At 40.0% G+C, this 15,911-nt stretch overlaps 1 protein-coding gene across 1 annotated transcript in view; it reads right to left on the bottom strand.

The window, feature by feature from the left end:
- rtn4r (reticulon 4 receptor) overlaps positions 1 to 14,916 on the bottom strand; it is a 135,304-nt gene extending 120,388 nt beyond the window's left edge. Inside the window, exon 1 of the mRNA XM_007258957.4 lies at positions 14,413 to 14,916. Coding sequence (XP_007259019.2) covers positions 14,413 to 14,434 — 22 coding nt within the window. The 5' untranslated portion in view covers positions 14,435 to 14,916. The remainder of the gene's footprint in view (positions 1 to 14,412) is intronic.
- Positions 14,917 to 15,911: the final 995 nt, after the last annotated feature.

Genomic DNA, 15,911 nt, shown 5'->3' with positions numbered 1-15,911 from the left:
CCTGCGTTGATGCTAGAGATAATATACTATATCATAGCCAGCCAGATAATTTCTAAAAGAGCCCTATTGTGTGGTGCAAACTGAAAAAAGAGCACATTGTGAGGAGCAAACCAGAAATTACCTGAAATCTACTTTTTTTCTAGACAGTTTTAAGAGCTTTGACACACTCCATTAACATAGAAAATAAATGTGGGCCATCAGAGGGGTGGTGATTCGAAAAGGGCTTTTATTCAAAAAGTAAGAAAGGAAAAAAAAGAATAATGATGTACGATGATCAAAAACAAGTTAATTGAGGAATACTTTAAATTCTGAATGAGCTGCGCTCCAAGAGCTTGCCTTAAAGACATATAGTAGAATACCATGGCCAGCCAACCATTGAACATGAAGTATAACCTCAGGATAAGGCTTGGGACCTCCCACACCAAGTTGTGAGGTGTTATCTTGTGAGTTTCTATGACTTAAGGCATAGAAGACTCCACTGACCTGTGGGATATGAGAGTGTAGGGTCTCCTGCATTGAATTTGGATGTAATTCCAGTAAATTCTAGCCAAACATAGCTGGTAAACACCATTTCTAGTTTTAAGAGCTTTGACACACTCCAGTGCTCTATTCCAACCAGACAATGCTTTTCCACATTCTGCTGCCATCTTAACTGAAGAGCTTGCCCTAAAGACATAAATACTATGCCACAGCCAGCCAGATCCTTTATAAAGGAGCCCTATTGTGTGGTGCACACTTTGTTTTCTAGAAATAGACAGTTTTAGGAGCGTTGGCACTTTGACAGCCCAACATTAATAGGTTAACATGGTCCTGAACTCATTACAGTTAGCTATTCCAACAGGACATTGCTCATCCACATACTGCTGTTGTCTCAAGACACATTGCCAGACCTTTTCCAGATAGAAAGTGTATCGAAATCCTTCATAAAAGAGCCCATTATGTGGTGCAAACTGTTTATTTTCCAAAAATAACCTGAAATCCACTGTTTTCTAGATGGGTTTAGAAGCTTTGGCACTTTGACAGCCCAACACTAATAGGTTAATAAAGTCTTGGACACATTCCAGTTAGATATTCCAACAGGACTATGCTTATACACATGCTGCTGTTGTCTCAAGAGACAGTTTTCAGGCATCTTTGCATGTTCTCCTCCACCAGTCTTACACACTGCTTTTGGATAACTTTATGCCGTCATTCCTGGTGTAAAAATTCAAGCAGTTCAGTTTGGTTTGATGGATTGTGATCATCCATCTCTCTGTTTTTGCTAAAATCAAAAAGAAACTCATCATTTTTAAGTGCTCTCTTATTTTTTTTTTTCAGAGCTGTAAGTGCTGTTCTGAAGGATGGCAATGTGTCATACATTTTCATTCCTTTCCCACATTGAAAATGTATCCGAATCCTTTATAAAAGAGCCCTATTGTGTGCTGTACACTGTTTATTTACCAGAAATAAGCTGAAAGCAGTTCTTTCCGAGCCTGATTTAGGAGCTATCTTGGACATATCTGGCTGGCATCTTGATACATGGTCCTGTTTTGTTGTTCTTGGCCTTCAAAGCCGTATCTGCCGCTATCTTCTCTCTATCTTCACACAGGCTGTCAGTCGGGCCGCCTCGGTGGGAGCGCTGGCTGATACCAGAAGAGGAACACACACACACCCTCCACTGTGTTCGCTACATTATTTCCCAGATAACAAGCCCGCGGCTTCTTTCTGAGAGCAGCCATTTTGTTGCTTAATCTCCACAGTCTCTGAATCAACACATTTCTCCACACGTTCCTGTCAGCCCCACCCGCCATCCGTCAGCACGCTCTCAGCACCGGATCATCTCCTCTCGGAGAATTGCGGATTGTAATTAGAAGCTCGCTGAGAACTTGTTAAATACCTAAAAGCCCTCTGGGCCTGTCTGAGACTCCAAAATGAGCCTTATATCAGAGACGACTTGAGAGGCCAATGATAGATCTGGTAAAAAAAAGGGCCAGAGTGTGGGTCATACTCTTAATTTTGAAGAAATAAGCTACAATCTGTTCTTTTTAGGCCTGTTTTAGGAGATTTAGCACTTTAAAAGCCCAATGTTATGTTAATGAGGTCCTAATTTCCACAAGACAATGCTCTTCAGATATACAGACTTATATTCTTTCGCTTTTTTTTTTTTTTTGTCATACTGTTATTTTTCCCATTTCCAAACAAGCTGTAATTTCAGACAAAGATAACCTTTATTTATTAAAGGAAGAAAAAAAAAAAACTATCCAAGTCAATCTAGCCCTGTGTGGCAACCAAATGCAATCAAGCTTTACCGACTTTCAGAGGTGGACTTGATGTTGTGTTTGTGTGCTTTGGGTCATTGTCCTGCTGCAGAACCCAAGTACACCTGAGCTTGAGGTCACAAACAGATGCTGCCATCTCTCTGATGCAGTACATCTTTTAACCCTTTGATGGACACATTCATTTTTTATATGTAACTTCATATATGGCTGAGGTTTCTTTCCTATCATATATCTTACACTCTAAAAAACAGAGGTACGATATGAGTACTTTTTTGTACTCGAAGGTACACTCTTTATAATTGTACCCTCAAAGGTACAATATTGGTCTTTACAGGGTCAGATTTGTTCCCTCTGAAGTACAAAGTCATTTCTAACAGCAATAAGTACAAATTTGTACCATTTAACCAGCCAAAGGGTACATTCAGTATTCTGTACCACTGTACTAATGAACAATATATATTTTAATTGCACATTTTTTATTTGAAAGCCAGACAATTTTGTATCATCAAGTTTTTGAGCCATATTTAGTTGATGATAACGTTTATAATCTTTATGATCTTTACTGCCACAAAAACCATGGGTACAAAAAAGGACTTTCACTGAAAGGTACTTTTTTGTGCCTCAATATAAGGTACAGCCCCAGCGACAAGCTTTGTACTCTTTTAAGTACAAATCTGTACTTATATTTCTTAGAGTGTAGCAATAAATTATTTTAGTCTATAGAATTTAAGGTTTTCCTTAATTAACTTGTTTTTGATCATCATACGTCCTTATTTTACTCTTTCATTTCTTCCTTTTTTTAAAAAAAAAGCCTTTTTGTATCACTAACCCTCTACTTCACACTGCACACTTGGGTCAAAAATGACCCTCATTAATTTTCTATATATGGCTATTTCTATGGAATGGTAAACGTGGGTCGTGTCTGACCTGTGTGTGTTAAAACCTGATGTAGATATATGAAAGCTTCTTCATAAGAAAGTAAAAAAAAAGAGAAAAAAAAGAAGAATTGTGCTAAAGAAACCCTCAGCCATACATGAATTAACATAGAAAATAAATGTGGGCCATCAGAGGGGTGGTGATACGAAAAGGGCTTTTATTCAAAATAGAATTAAAAATAGAATAATGATGTATGATGATCAAAAACAAGTTAATTGAGGAATACCTTAAATTCTGAATGATTGTATTAATTTGTTGCAAGGATATTAAAAAAATTTAAACAGCCAGGTCCCTTATTATAGTCTCAATATATGATGTACACTATTTGTTAAATACCTAAAAAGCTCCTAGAGCTTGCCTTAAAGACATATAGTAGAATACCATGGCCAGCCAACCATTGAACATGAAGTATAACCTCAGGATATGGCTTGGGACCTCCCACACCAAGTTGTGAGGTGTTATCTTGTGAGTTCCTATGACTTAAGGCATAGAAGACTCCACTGACCTGTGGGATATGAGAGTGTAGGGTCTCCTGCATTGAATTTGGATGTAATTCCAGTAAATTCTAGCCAAACACAGCTGGTAAACATCATTACTACCAGTGATGTCAGTAACGCGTTACTTAGTAACGCTTTCTCCCCTGTCTCTCTCTCTCTCGCGCTCGGCGTGTCTTTAGTTTCCGCCCATTTTTGTTTTTCGCCAGTTCTCGGGCTCCCTATCTCTTTATAAAGGCGTGTTTTTTTGCGGCCGCGTCCCAATTCACTAGCCAGGGCAGCGGTCTGCCACAAATTTGATTGGCAGAGGAGAGCATTTAAAGATTTTACACCACACGTGATTGGAAGCTCACTGTGGCGCAGAGCACACATACCGTAAAGACAAGAAAAGTTCCAGTGCTTTAAATGAACTCTGTCAGAATTAAATCTTTCTCAGTAGTTGGGTCCGGTATGGGTCTGTATTGGACAACGTCTGGGTCCGGACCCGGACCCCAGTCTGCAAACATGTGATCCCTGGTCTAGACCATATACACTGTTCATTTTTATAAAACCACTCCTTGCTGCCCTGCAGAGAACAACAAGTTCAATGTTCAGTTTTACAGTGTTAAATATGTCAGGTCAAGAAAGACTTTCTTTATTTTATATATTTTTTATAAAAACAAGTATTTATGTTTAGTAAAATCAAGAAAGACCATATTTTATTTTTTATAAAAACAATATTTATGTTAAGTTAATTTTTTTATTTAAAAAAAAACAACTTATTTTTTAGGAAATAGTTCAACTTAATAGAGATAAATTGTTGCTGTTAAAAATGCATTTTCCAATAAAGGGAGTATTGGCAAAACTGGTTATAGTTTTTAAGTTAAGGCGGCGGGAGGTGGTGTCTGCAGCTGCTGAAAGTAACTAATAAAGTAACTTGTAAAGTAACTTAGTTACTTTTAAAATCAAGTAATCCATAAAGTAAATAAGTTACTTTTTAAAGGAGTAATCAGTAATCAGTAATCGGATTATTTTCGAAGTAACTATACCATCACTGATTACTACCCATTTCGATCACAATTTATGTAAACGGTTTGATAATAATGCCTTTTGTGATGTATATCTAATTGTTAACTTTAGTTTTTGGTATAACAATGGCTAAGTATTGTATCTCTATGAAGAGAAAATCACCCTAAATATTTTATAATCATGAAAAATGCTTATATAATGTAAGTATTAAAGGCCCAACTATTCTTAGAAGCAATCAATACTGTATTACTACACTATAAAGTATGTATTACAGTGTTATTACACCAAACAACGCCTAACACAGCCCCAGTTACAGACATCTAATAGCCAAGCCTATTGGGAACCGCCAAATCTTAACCCAACCACTAATAGATGAGAGGAAAGATCTTCAGTAATTGAATTTTCCTGCATGTCTTCTCTGCAGGAAGATGGTAGTATAAACTGCATTTATGTATAAAAACGTAGAATCTTGATCTAGAATAGGCTACCACTGGGGAAACTCATTAGTAAAGAGAGATAAATGCCTATTTGATGTACTTAAAGCAGATTACTGAAGACGAGATGATTATCTGGTGCTGTAAGTGTGGAGAGACTTTGTTGTGTGGAGTTGGACGGGAATAAAATCCTGCAATATATTGAAGTAGAAAAAAGTAGGAAGGAGGAAAGAAACCATTGCTCTCAAAAATGGGAACACATTGTGCTATTCACTCTAATGATGACAGTAAAACTACCAAACTAGGGGTCCTATTGGGTTTTTAGTGTTGTTGGCAGCAACAAATGCAATCAAGCTTTACCAATATTGAGTGGCGGACTTGTTTTATGTGCTTTGGGTCATTGTCCTGCTGCAGAACCCAAGTACGCCTGAGCTTGAGGTTAAAAACAGATGGTCGGACATGAAATTCTCTATCAGCATTGTCTCATAAACAGCCCCATTCTCTTGGAATCTATTTTCACGCCTTGTGCCCATGCTTGTGCTTCAAACTAACTGCTTGAATTTTTGCACCAGGAGTAAAGCAGCATAAAGTTATCCAAAAGCAGTGTGTAAGACTGGTGGAGGAGAACATGTTGCCAAGATGCATAAAAAAACTATGATTAAAAACAAGGGTTATTCCACCAAATATTGATTTCTGAACTCTTAAAACTTTATAAATATGAACTTGTTTTCTTTGCGCTGTATCTTTTTATTCTTATTTCAGACATGCAAATAAATGCTCTAAATTACAGTATTTTTTTGGAGAATTTGGGAGAAATGGTGTCTGTAGTTTATAGAATAAAACATGTTCATTTTACTCAAACATAAATCTATAAATAGCAAAATCAGAGAAACTGATTCAGAAACTGAAGTGCTCTTTTAATTTTTTTACAGATATATTTGGTATACAAGTTAAAACCCATATCAGTCTAAATGTATTGCTCGTTTATTGTCCTTGGAAACTTTTCTTTTCCTTACTAGGCAAAAGAGGGTTTTTATGTTGTAGATCAATACTAAAATCATCCACACAAATGCGTTAAACTAACCAGAATATGTTTCACATTTTAGATTCTTTAAAATAGCATCTCTTGCTTAGATTATACAGTTTTGCACATCTCTGCTGGATTTTCTCAGTCAGCTTTATGAGGTAGAGTCACCTGGAATTCAGGCTTTCAGTTAACAGCTGTGCTGCTGAACTCATCAAGAGTTAATTACTTGCATTTCTTGTCTCTTAATAAAGTGTTTGAGAGCATCAGTTAAAGTAAAGTAGTGAAGAGGTAGAGATACAGGTATACAGTGAATTATAGCTCTATTTGAGTAATGTTCTAATCCAGATTATGAGAAGAATTGCAAGAACTTTGAAAGCATCCTTCAAAAATTTTGTAATGATGGAACTGGCACTCATCAGGATCACCTCAGGAAAGGAAGAGCAAGAGTTTCCTTTATTGGTTGGCTTCGTTTAACATTTTTAAATTACTACATGATTATTTATGTGTTTCTTTATAGTCTGGGTGACTTCAGTACTCATTTACAATGTAGGACAAATATAAAAATATAAAAATATAATAATATTGAAAGAGAAATTGTTCCCACTCTCATCAATTGGTATTCCATGTGCAAAATGAGCGAACTCCAGCATCACCCAATTCACACCTGCAGTAACAGATGAGACCATCTCCCCAATGACTCATTCTCTCACACTCACACACACACACATTTTTTACACACACACACACACACACTTACAGAGCACACACACACCAAAAACGAGGTTATTATTGACTCGGTGCGAGGCTCTCTCTCTCTTTCTGACACGAGTTTATATTATTCCCATAATTTGAATAGTAAATAACGATGGATGTATTGCAGTGCGGCGATAGCGTCTTGTTTTTTTTAGCGTTAGCGCTAGCGCTAGCCTGGTCGTCGCGGTGGTAATTGGCGCGGGAATGACTTGTCAGCTCTGTTTGTTTTCCGGCGCTGTCGGGCCGAGCTGGAGGAGGCTTATTAGGAGGAGTGTGAGGGAGGAAATGGGGAGATGGAGATGGCATTAGAAAGCCATTAATTCCATTAAATAAAAGGAATCGTTTCCCAATCTCTCACTGTTCTTTCACACAAAGAGCTCACTCAATACAGCTTTTCTACTGTTTCTACTGTTTCTACAGGATTCTGAGTTCTTCTAATGTGATAGTTTTATTAAACTCTGTTAAAAAAAAAAACACATTTTAGTCCAACAGTAACTGTATTACCAGTTATTTAAGAGTAATATACAGGTGTATGCACTGTAAAAATGGTCATTAAAGTCAAAATACTGTATGTACCATAAAATATGTACCATAAATGAATTTTACAAGAAGAGTTTTACATTTAAAAATATATTACTCAAAGAAAAAATGATGCTAAGAGATTTAAGGTTACAATGATCCATAGCTGTAAAGCAACTTAAAAATTATATATCAAAATATTTCATAACAAACATCTCCGTATGAGTAGTTCTTATTACAAAACTGTATATAATAAAAAACATTCAAGTTATGCTGTCATGTCTTAGCCCTGTCTCATGTCTCTGTGTGTGTCCCACGTGACCTGTGCCCCTGTGTCTCAGTACTTTTCCATGTGTTTCTCATTTGTAGCTCCGCCCCTGCCCCAGGTGTTTCTAATTATAGTGTTTCCTGTTTCCTTATATAGCCCTCGTCTACCACTTTGTCTCGGTCGGTCTTTGCACCTTCCCCTGTCGTTTGTCTCTCTGTGTTTCATAGCCTCTGTTCCTCGCGCCCTTAGTCTCTGTGTTTATCTATAGTTTTATGTTTCTAGTCTCATGTTAATTTCAGTTAGTTCCTTGTAGATACCCTGCTTAGTGTTTCTTTTTCTAGTTTATTTCCATTGTATATATTCCCTGTTTATTTATTGTCTTTTTCTCTAGTTGGTTTAGTTTATGTTCTCTGATTTGTTTTGGTTTATGGTTATTTGTGTATCTTTGTTTCGTGTTCCTCATTCAGTGTTTCTTTGTTATTTATCTATTAAATTATTTATATATCGCCCTACCTGCACTTGTGTCCGCCTCCTCGTCTCCCTGCCTGGGTCATTCGTGACATATGCAATTTGCTAAATAAAGCTATGTTGCTTTTTTAGGTATATGTGACAACATTTCTCCCAAATTTCACATAAAAATTTCGTAATTTAGAGCATTTATTTGCAGAAATTAAGAAATGGCTGAAATAACAAAAAAAGCAGAGCTTTCAGACCTCAAATAATGCAAATAAAACAAGTTTTTGAGTTCAGAAATCAATATTTGGTGGAATAACCCTGGTTTTTAATCACAGTTTTCATGCATCTTGGCATCATGTTCTCCTCCACCAGTCTTACACACTGCTTTTGGATAACTTTATTTCTTTATTCCTGATGCAAAAATGTAAGCAGTTCAGTTTGGTTTGATGGTTTGTGATCATCCATCTTCCTCTTGATTATTTTCCAGAGGTTTTTACTTTGGTAAAAAAAAAAAAAAAAGAAACTTATCATTTAAGTGCTCTCAAATGGTCAATTTGTGTTTTAAGAGGAGAACTTTACATTTAAAAATATATTTTTAAAAGATTTTAAGAGATTCAAGGCTACAATGATGTTGTAAAAATGGCATATGTTGTAATTATGGCATTGAATGTCTGTATTTAAGAAAACATCTATATGTAATTACAGTATATGATTAATTATCTTGTATTTATGACAGAACTTCTCATACCTATTAAAAATGGTCTTGTTATTATTATGTTATTATATCATAGAATATTTTCTATTTAATAAATGTATGTAATTCATATATGATTTTTCATTACTGTAATTAGGGCTGAACATTTTGTATGTATGTACAAGAAAGTATCTCATACAGATATCATGTTGCAATTATGACACAGACCATAATTAGATGTTGTCCTATAGATATGACATGACTAATGTCATAATTACAGCATATTATGATGAATCATGGTGTAACTTTATATAATTGCCACAAAAAAGAGCAGCAGAACTAAAGCAGTGCTAGAAAAATGAAATCAGTTAAAATCAGAGACACACTGGAGAAACTCTCATTAATACTGTCAGATAAACAGAGCTTATCCAGAGAAACTCAACTACACACACACACACACACACACACACACACACTTACAGTAACTGTGTTGGCCTGTCGCCAATCAACACTTTCTTTCTCCAAACTGTGAACTTAGTCTACAGCTCCCAGATACAAAACACAGAGCAACCCATTTCAGCTCAACCCAGCCCAGCCCAATCCAATCCATACCAATCTAATCCAACTGACCCCAGCCAAACCCAATCCAATCCAGTCCAATCCAACTAAACCCAACCCAATCTAATCCAATCCAAGCCAGCCAAACCCAGACCAACCCAGCTTAGCATACTCCAATCCAAACCAATTAAACCCAGTGCAGCCCAATCTAATCCAATCCAATACAACTAAACCCTGTGCAGCCCAATCTAATCCAATTAAATCCAACTAAACCCTGTGCAACCCAATCTAGTCCAATCCAATACAACTAAACCCTGTGCAGCCCAATCTAATCCAATCTAATACAACTGAACCCTGCTCAGCCCAATCTAATCCAATTTAATCCAATTGAAACATGTCCAGCCCAATCTAATACAACTGAACCCTGTGCAGCCCAATCTAATCCAATCTAACACAACTAAACCCTGTACAGCCCAATCTAATCCAATCTAATACAACTGATCCCTGCCCAGCCCAATCTAATCCAATCTAATACAACTGAACCCTGCTCAGCCCAATCTAATCCAATTTAATCCAACTGAAACATGTCCAGCCCAATCTAATACAACTGAACCCTGTGCAGCCCAATCTAATCCAATCTAACACAACTAAACCCTGTGCAGCCCAATCTAATCCAATCCAATACAACTGAACCCTGTGCAGCCCAATCTAATCCAATCCAATACAATTGATCACTGCCCAGCCCAATCTAATCCAATCCAATACAACTGAACCCTGTGCAGCCCAATCTAATCCAATCTAATACAACTAAAACCTGTGCAGCTCAATCCAATACAATCTAATACAACTGAACCCTGCCCAGCCCAATCTAATCCAATCTAATACAACTGATCCCTGCTCAGCCCAATCTAATCCAATTTAATCCAACTGAAACATGTCCAACCCAATCCAATCCAACTAAACCCTGTGCAGCCCAATCTAATCCAATCTAATACAACTGAATTCTGTGTAGCCCAATCTAATCCTATCTAATACAACTAAACCCTGTGTAGCCCAATCTAATCCAATCCAATACAACTGATCCCGACCCAGCCCAATCTAATCCAATCTAATACAACTGAACCCAATTCAACCCAGCCCAATCCAATCCAACTGAACCCAGCCCAATCTAATCCAACTGAACCCAGCCCAATCTAATCCAATCTAATCCAACTGAACCCAGCCCAATCTAATCCAACTGAATTCAACACAACATAAATCAACAAAGCAGTTCAACATATATATATATATATATATATATATATATATATATATATATATATATATATATATATATATATATATATATATATATATATATATATATATAATTATATTTATCTCTCTCTCTCTCTTTCCCACTCCATCTTTCTAAGACATTTTTATATCATTTATATATTATTATTTCCTATCACCCTGTCTATACCATCGTTATCTCCCCCTTCTTTCTCTCTCCCTCTTTTTCCCTCCCTTCCTCTCACTTTCTCTCTCTCTCTCTCTTTCTCTCCTGGCTAGTTTCTCTTTATATGTTATTTTTTCTCACTCTCACCATTACTACCCCTCTCTCTCCCAAGATTCATTATAGCTTTATTGTTATGAACACAATATTGCAACACAGTGCAAAGTACCACAGCAATAAAACATATAAACTGTAATATGTAATAAAATGTATGGTTTGTGCCAACAATGTATATATACATACTGAGCAGCAAGGATCTCTCTCTTTTACCACCCCCCCCCCCCCCCCACACACACACACACACATACACACACAGACACACACACACACACACACACACACATATTCTCATTGTGTTTTTTCCAGTAATATTAGAGTTGAGTGCTGGTATGAGAGAGAAGAGTGGTGGACTTCCCGCAGCTTTAAACCAGTCAGGAGTGTTTCTCCATCTGCCACATTTTACCCACAGCCACCCTCTCACAGCTCTGCGCTTTTCCTTTTTTTACTCCACCTGAGAGGCGGGTCCGCCGGAGCAGATGCCGCATGTGCTGTCCGCACGAATTCATTCAGCACCCCCTGGGGTTTACAGCGTGTACCGACCCACTCAGCTTTACAGAATAAGTGAGAGTGGGCTGTGTTCAGTGTGAAGGACCATGCAAAGAGGACATGTGCCAAAAACAGAGAAAAAAAAACAGGGTGGTAAATTTAGGGCTGTTACCTTTTCCCTACTGAGAAGCACAGGCTGTGGCTGAGGGACTGGGGCTTGAGCTAGGGCTACAGCAGGAGCTGGGGCTTGGTTTTGGAATAGGAATGGGGCTAGGGCTAGGGCTTGGGCTAAGACTTGGAGTTTGGGGCTTAACCCTGAGGTTCTAGTATGAGGTTAGGACTAGAGGTAAAGCTGAAGTAGGGTTTGGATTGAGGATGGGACTAGAGTTTGAGTTAGAACTTGGGCTTGGGCTAATGCTAAGGCTTAGTTTGAGGCTAGAGTTGAGACCAGGGCTGGGACCAGGGCTTGAGGGCTGGAACCAGGGCTCAGGGGCTGGGGCATGGTCTGTAAAGAAATAGAGCTGGGTAGGGTGGGTCATGGTCTAGGGCGCAGGAGGGATTGGTCTGGGGCTCAGGAGGGATGGAGCTGGGGCTGGAGCTTGGGTTTGAGCTTGGTCTGGAACTGGAACTAGAGCTTGGGCTGGGGCTCAGGAGGGATGGAGCTGGGGCTGGGGCTGGTGCTTGGGTTTAAGCTTGGTCTGGAACTGGAACTAGAGCTTGGGCTGGGGCTCAGGAGGGATGGAGCTGGGGCTGGAGCTTGGGTTTAAGCTTGGTCTGGAACTGGAACTAGAGCTTGGGCTGGGGCTCAGGAGGGATGGAGCTGGGGCTAAAGCTAGGGTTTGAGCTTGGTCTGAGGCTCCGAAGGGATGGTTCTGGGTCTAGGGCTGGAGCTTGGGCTCAAGAGGGTTGGAGCTGAAACTGGAGTTTGGGCTGAGGCTCATGAGGGATTGGGCTGGGTCTGGGGCTGGAGCTTGGGCTGGAGCTCAGGAGGGATGGGGCTGGGTCTAGGGCTGGGGCTCAGGAGGGATGGGGATAGGGCTGGGGCTCAGGAGGGATGGGGCTGGAGCTTGGGCTGGGGCTCAGAAGGGATGGGGCTAGGGCTGGAGCTTGGGCTCAGGAGGGATGGGGCTGGTTCTGGGGTTGGTGTTTGGGCTGGGGCTGGGGCTCAGGAGGGATGGGGCTGGGTCTGGGGCTGGAGCTTGGGCTGGGGCTCAGGAGGGATGGGGCTGGTTCTGGGACGAGAGCTGCCGCAGCTAAGCTGCTGCGTTATACAAGCTCTGGGTGGAGTACTGCTGCTATTTTTTTCTTTTTCTCCCATTTGATTGAATCTTTTATTAAGCTCTTCCCAGGCTTGCTCGGAGCTGCAAGCAAATAAACACAGCAGTGCTGGCAAATTCTGAGGCAAATACAGATCATAAACACTGCAATCCAGGTTAATATTTCTGTTATAATGTTCTACACTATGTTTATTGTAAAACACTGGAGGGGTGTGCTGGGTGATCTACCTTCTTTTCTTCTTTTTTTTGATGATTGATTCTTTCTCCACTAAGCTTTCCACAACCTTGAAGCTGCAGGCGAATCAACAATACACAGATATGAATGACTTCCGATTGCGGAACTGAGCAAGATATAGACGGCAGGAGCGGCAGCAGAGGCAGCTCTGCAATCCAGGTTAACATCTATCTACTGCCCTCCTTTTTTTCTTTTTTAGGATTGGTGCTCTTATGAAGCATTCCAGGCTAAAGAACACAGAGATATTGAACAATTGTGGACAGTCATAGAGCTTAAAATTTATAGGATATGATGCAGAAGATTGGATGACTGTCAGTCTGCCTGTATTATGTCTGGGAAACTGGGAACTTGGACCCATTATCTGTGGACTCTTTAGCAGAATTGTTCAAGAGCTTAACCCTGACCCCTCCTGGAACTTGGAAGTGTTGTTATATGTGTTCAAAACATCCAAAACCCTGCAGTTCACTCAAATGTCAAGCTCTTAACCATCCCAATCTGAAGACTCTCCAGCACAGGTGCTCCCCAACTCCTCCCCCAAGCCTGTGGTTCCAAGCCAAGTCCGTTCGTGACCTCACGCTCCATTATGAGGTGCAAAGTGGTGGTTTTTCCAGTAACATGAGCTACAGGAACCAAGGGAGACCAATTTGCTCATACTGGACCACAATAAAAGGAGCAGTTATCTTGTTTTTACTGTTTATATGCCATTTTTTTTACTGGTTTACCCTCCAAAAACTACCAAAGCCTGTCTAGACCAGGTGGGATTAAATGCTGAAGCCAGAAAGAGCTTCTATTGAAGCTTTAGACAGATCCATAATGTCAAGCTCTGTCTCTACAGTCCATATAGTGGGTCTATAAGCATTCAGTCAATCAATTAGTCAAAAGAAGCATTAAAGCAGTCAACCATTCAACCAATTTGTCTCCCATCCAACATCCACTATCCAACCAAGTTACCCACAATCCATTAATCTGTCAACCATCCAACCAATATCTTCACCAATCAGTCAGCCATCCATTAATTCATCCATTCACCCAGTCCATCAGTTACCAATCAACCAACATCTCCAGCAACCAGCCTATCAATCACTCACGTATCAACCAGTCAAACAGCCATCCAACCAATATACCTATCAATCCACCAGTCAGTCAACCATCCATCCATTTATCTAACCACTCTATCAACCATTCAACTATCCAATCAATCAGTCAACCATCCCACCACCATCCCCACCAATCAACCAATTACTCAACTGTCCATGTATCCATCCAACCAATCTATCAATCAGTCAACCATTCTTCCATCCATCCATCTATCCATCCAACGAACTAAGCAATCTATCACTCAGTCTACCATCCAGCCAACATCTTCATCGATCATTCACCCAATCCTCCATCCAATTCAATCAATCCAATCACAACAACTTTTTTGGAAACATTCAGATATGTTTACTTACCCTCCATAATAAAAGTCTTCATGGTTAATTAATAAATAATCCTTTTCCACGAGTAAAATCCCAGTTTATGAAGCTCCTCCAGGCGGCAGATCTCCCTCTATGTCTCGAGCTTTGCAGCGTTGAATAACAAATAATTGCAGGAGAAAAAAAAGGTGAAGCAAACAAATCCTGAGCGCGATCAGGCGCGCGCCATCCCGTCCCTCGGTCCCCGCGTCCTCCGTCCGTCCGTTGCTCCTCCGTAGGTGCGTGCGTCCCGTCCCAGCTTCACGCCGTGCAGGCGCGGGACGGAGAAGCGCGCGTCCCGCAGAGCTCCAATCTAACACTCATCTGTACCCCATCCAAAACCAGTAACCAGCAACCAGAAACCAGTACAGAGAGAGATAGGGAAAGAGAGAGAGAGAGAGCGAGAGAGAGAGGGAGAAGCGCTGGAGTCCGGAGGGAAGAGCTAGAGCACGAGCGCAGCGCGGCGCGACACGGAGGATAAAGAAGAAGAGCAGCAATCCAGTCCAGAGAGAGAGAGAGAGAGAGAGAGAGAGAGAGAGAGAGAGAGAGAGAGAGAGAGAGAGAGAGAGAGAGAGAGATAGAGAGAGAGAGATCCTGTAGCAGCGCGAGAGATGCAGCAGAGAGAGAGAGAGACAGAGTGAGATAAAGATACAAAAAAGGGATAAGAGAAAAATATATAGTCAGATAGATAGATAGATAGATAGATAGATAGATAGATAGATAGATAGATAGATAGATAGATAGATAGATAGATTTGTACAAAGTGTGTTGGCTAAAGAGAGAGACAGTAAAAAAAGAGGGCGAGAGAGAGAGTTACAAAGATAATGTAAAAGAGAGAGAGCGAGAGAGTCAGATATATAGAAAGAAACGGTGGAGAAATAAATAAATAAAAAATAGGGATATGAAAAAGAGAGAGAGACAGAGAAGAAGACTTAGATAGAGAGAGATATAGTTAGAGAAAAAGAGATACTGCGAGAATTAGAGAGGGAAAAAGAAACAGATTAATGGAGAGATAGACGGAGAGAGAGATGGATAGATAGACAGGGATGGAGGGATAGAGAGATGGAGAGATAGTGTAGATGAATAGTTTATAGGTGTGAGCGGAGCTTCTGAATGTTTTATTGCTACGAATTCCGCGCGCGTCTCCACGCTAAAACACACGCACGCACGCGCTCCGTGTCTGAACACATGACACGGCAATTTACATGACCGCAAGCTCGCGCGCGCTGTAATCACGCGTGGGTTTTGCCGTGTTTTATTAAAGAGCGTTCGGAGTTCCTGAACAGAACAGTAATTAGGGTTCTGTTAGAGGGTTCTAGAGTGTTTTAAGAGCGCGAGAACGCGGGGAAAAGCGAGGCTGAAACAGATCAGAATTAAAAATTACAAAATTACACCAGTCCAAAAAAAAAAGTGCAGCACTGAATAAGCGAGTGATTCTTGAGCACAATACGCCCCCCAGCGACCACCGCGACCGAGAGAGAGAGAGAGAGAGAGAG

The sequence above is a fragment of the Astyanax mexicanus genome, chromosome 22 (assembly GCF_023375975.1).
Source record: "Astyanax mexicanus isolate ESR-SI-001 chromosome 22, AstMex3_surface, whole genome shotgun sequence".
In the NCBI taxonomy this organism is placed as follows: domain Eukaryota; kingdom Metazoa; phylum Chordata; class Actinopteri; order Characiformes; family Acestrorhamphidae; genus Astyanax; species Astyanax mexicanus.
Note: the sequence above shows the minus strand (reverse complement) of the source record. Positions and strands in the feature narration are given on the sequence as shown.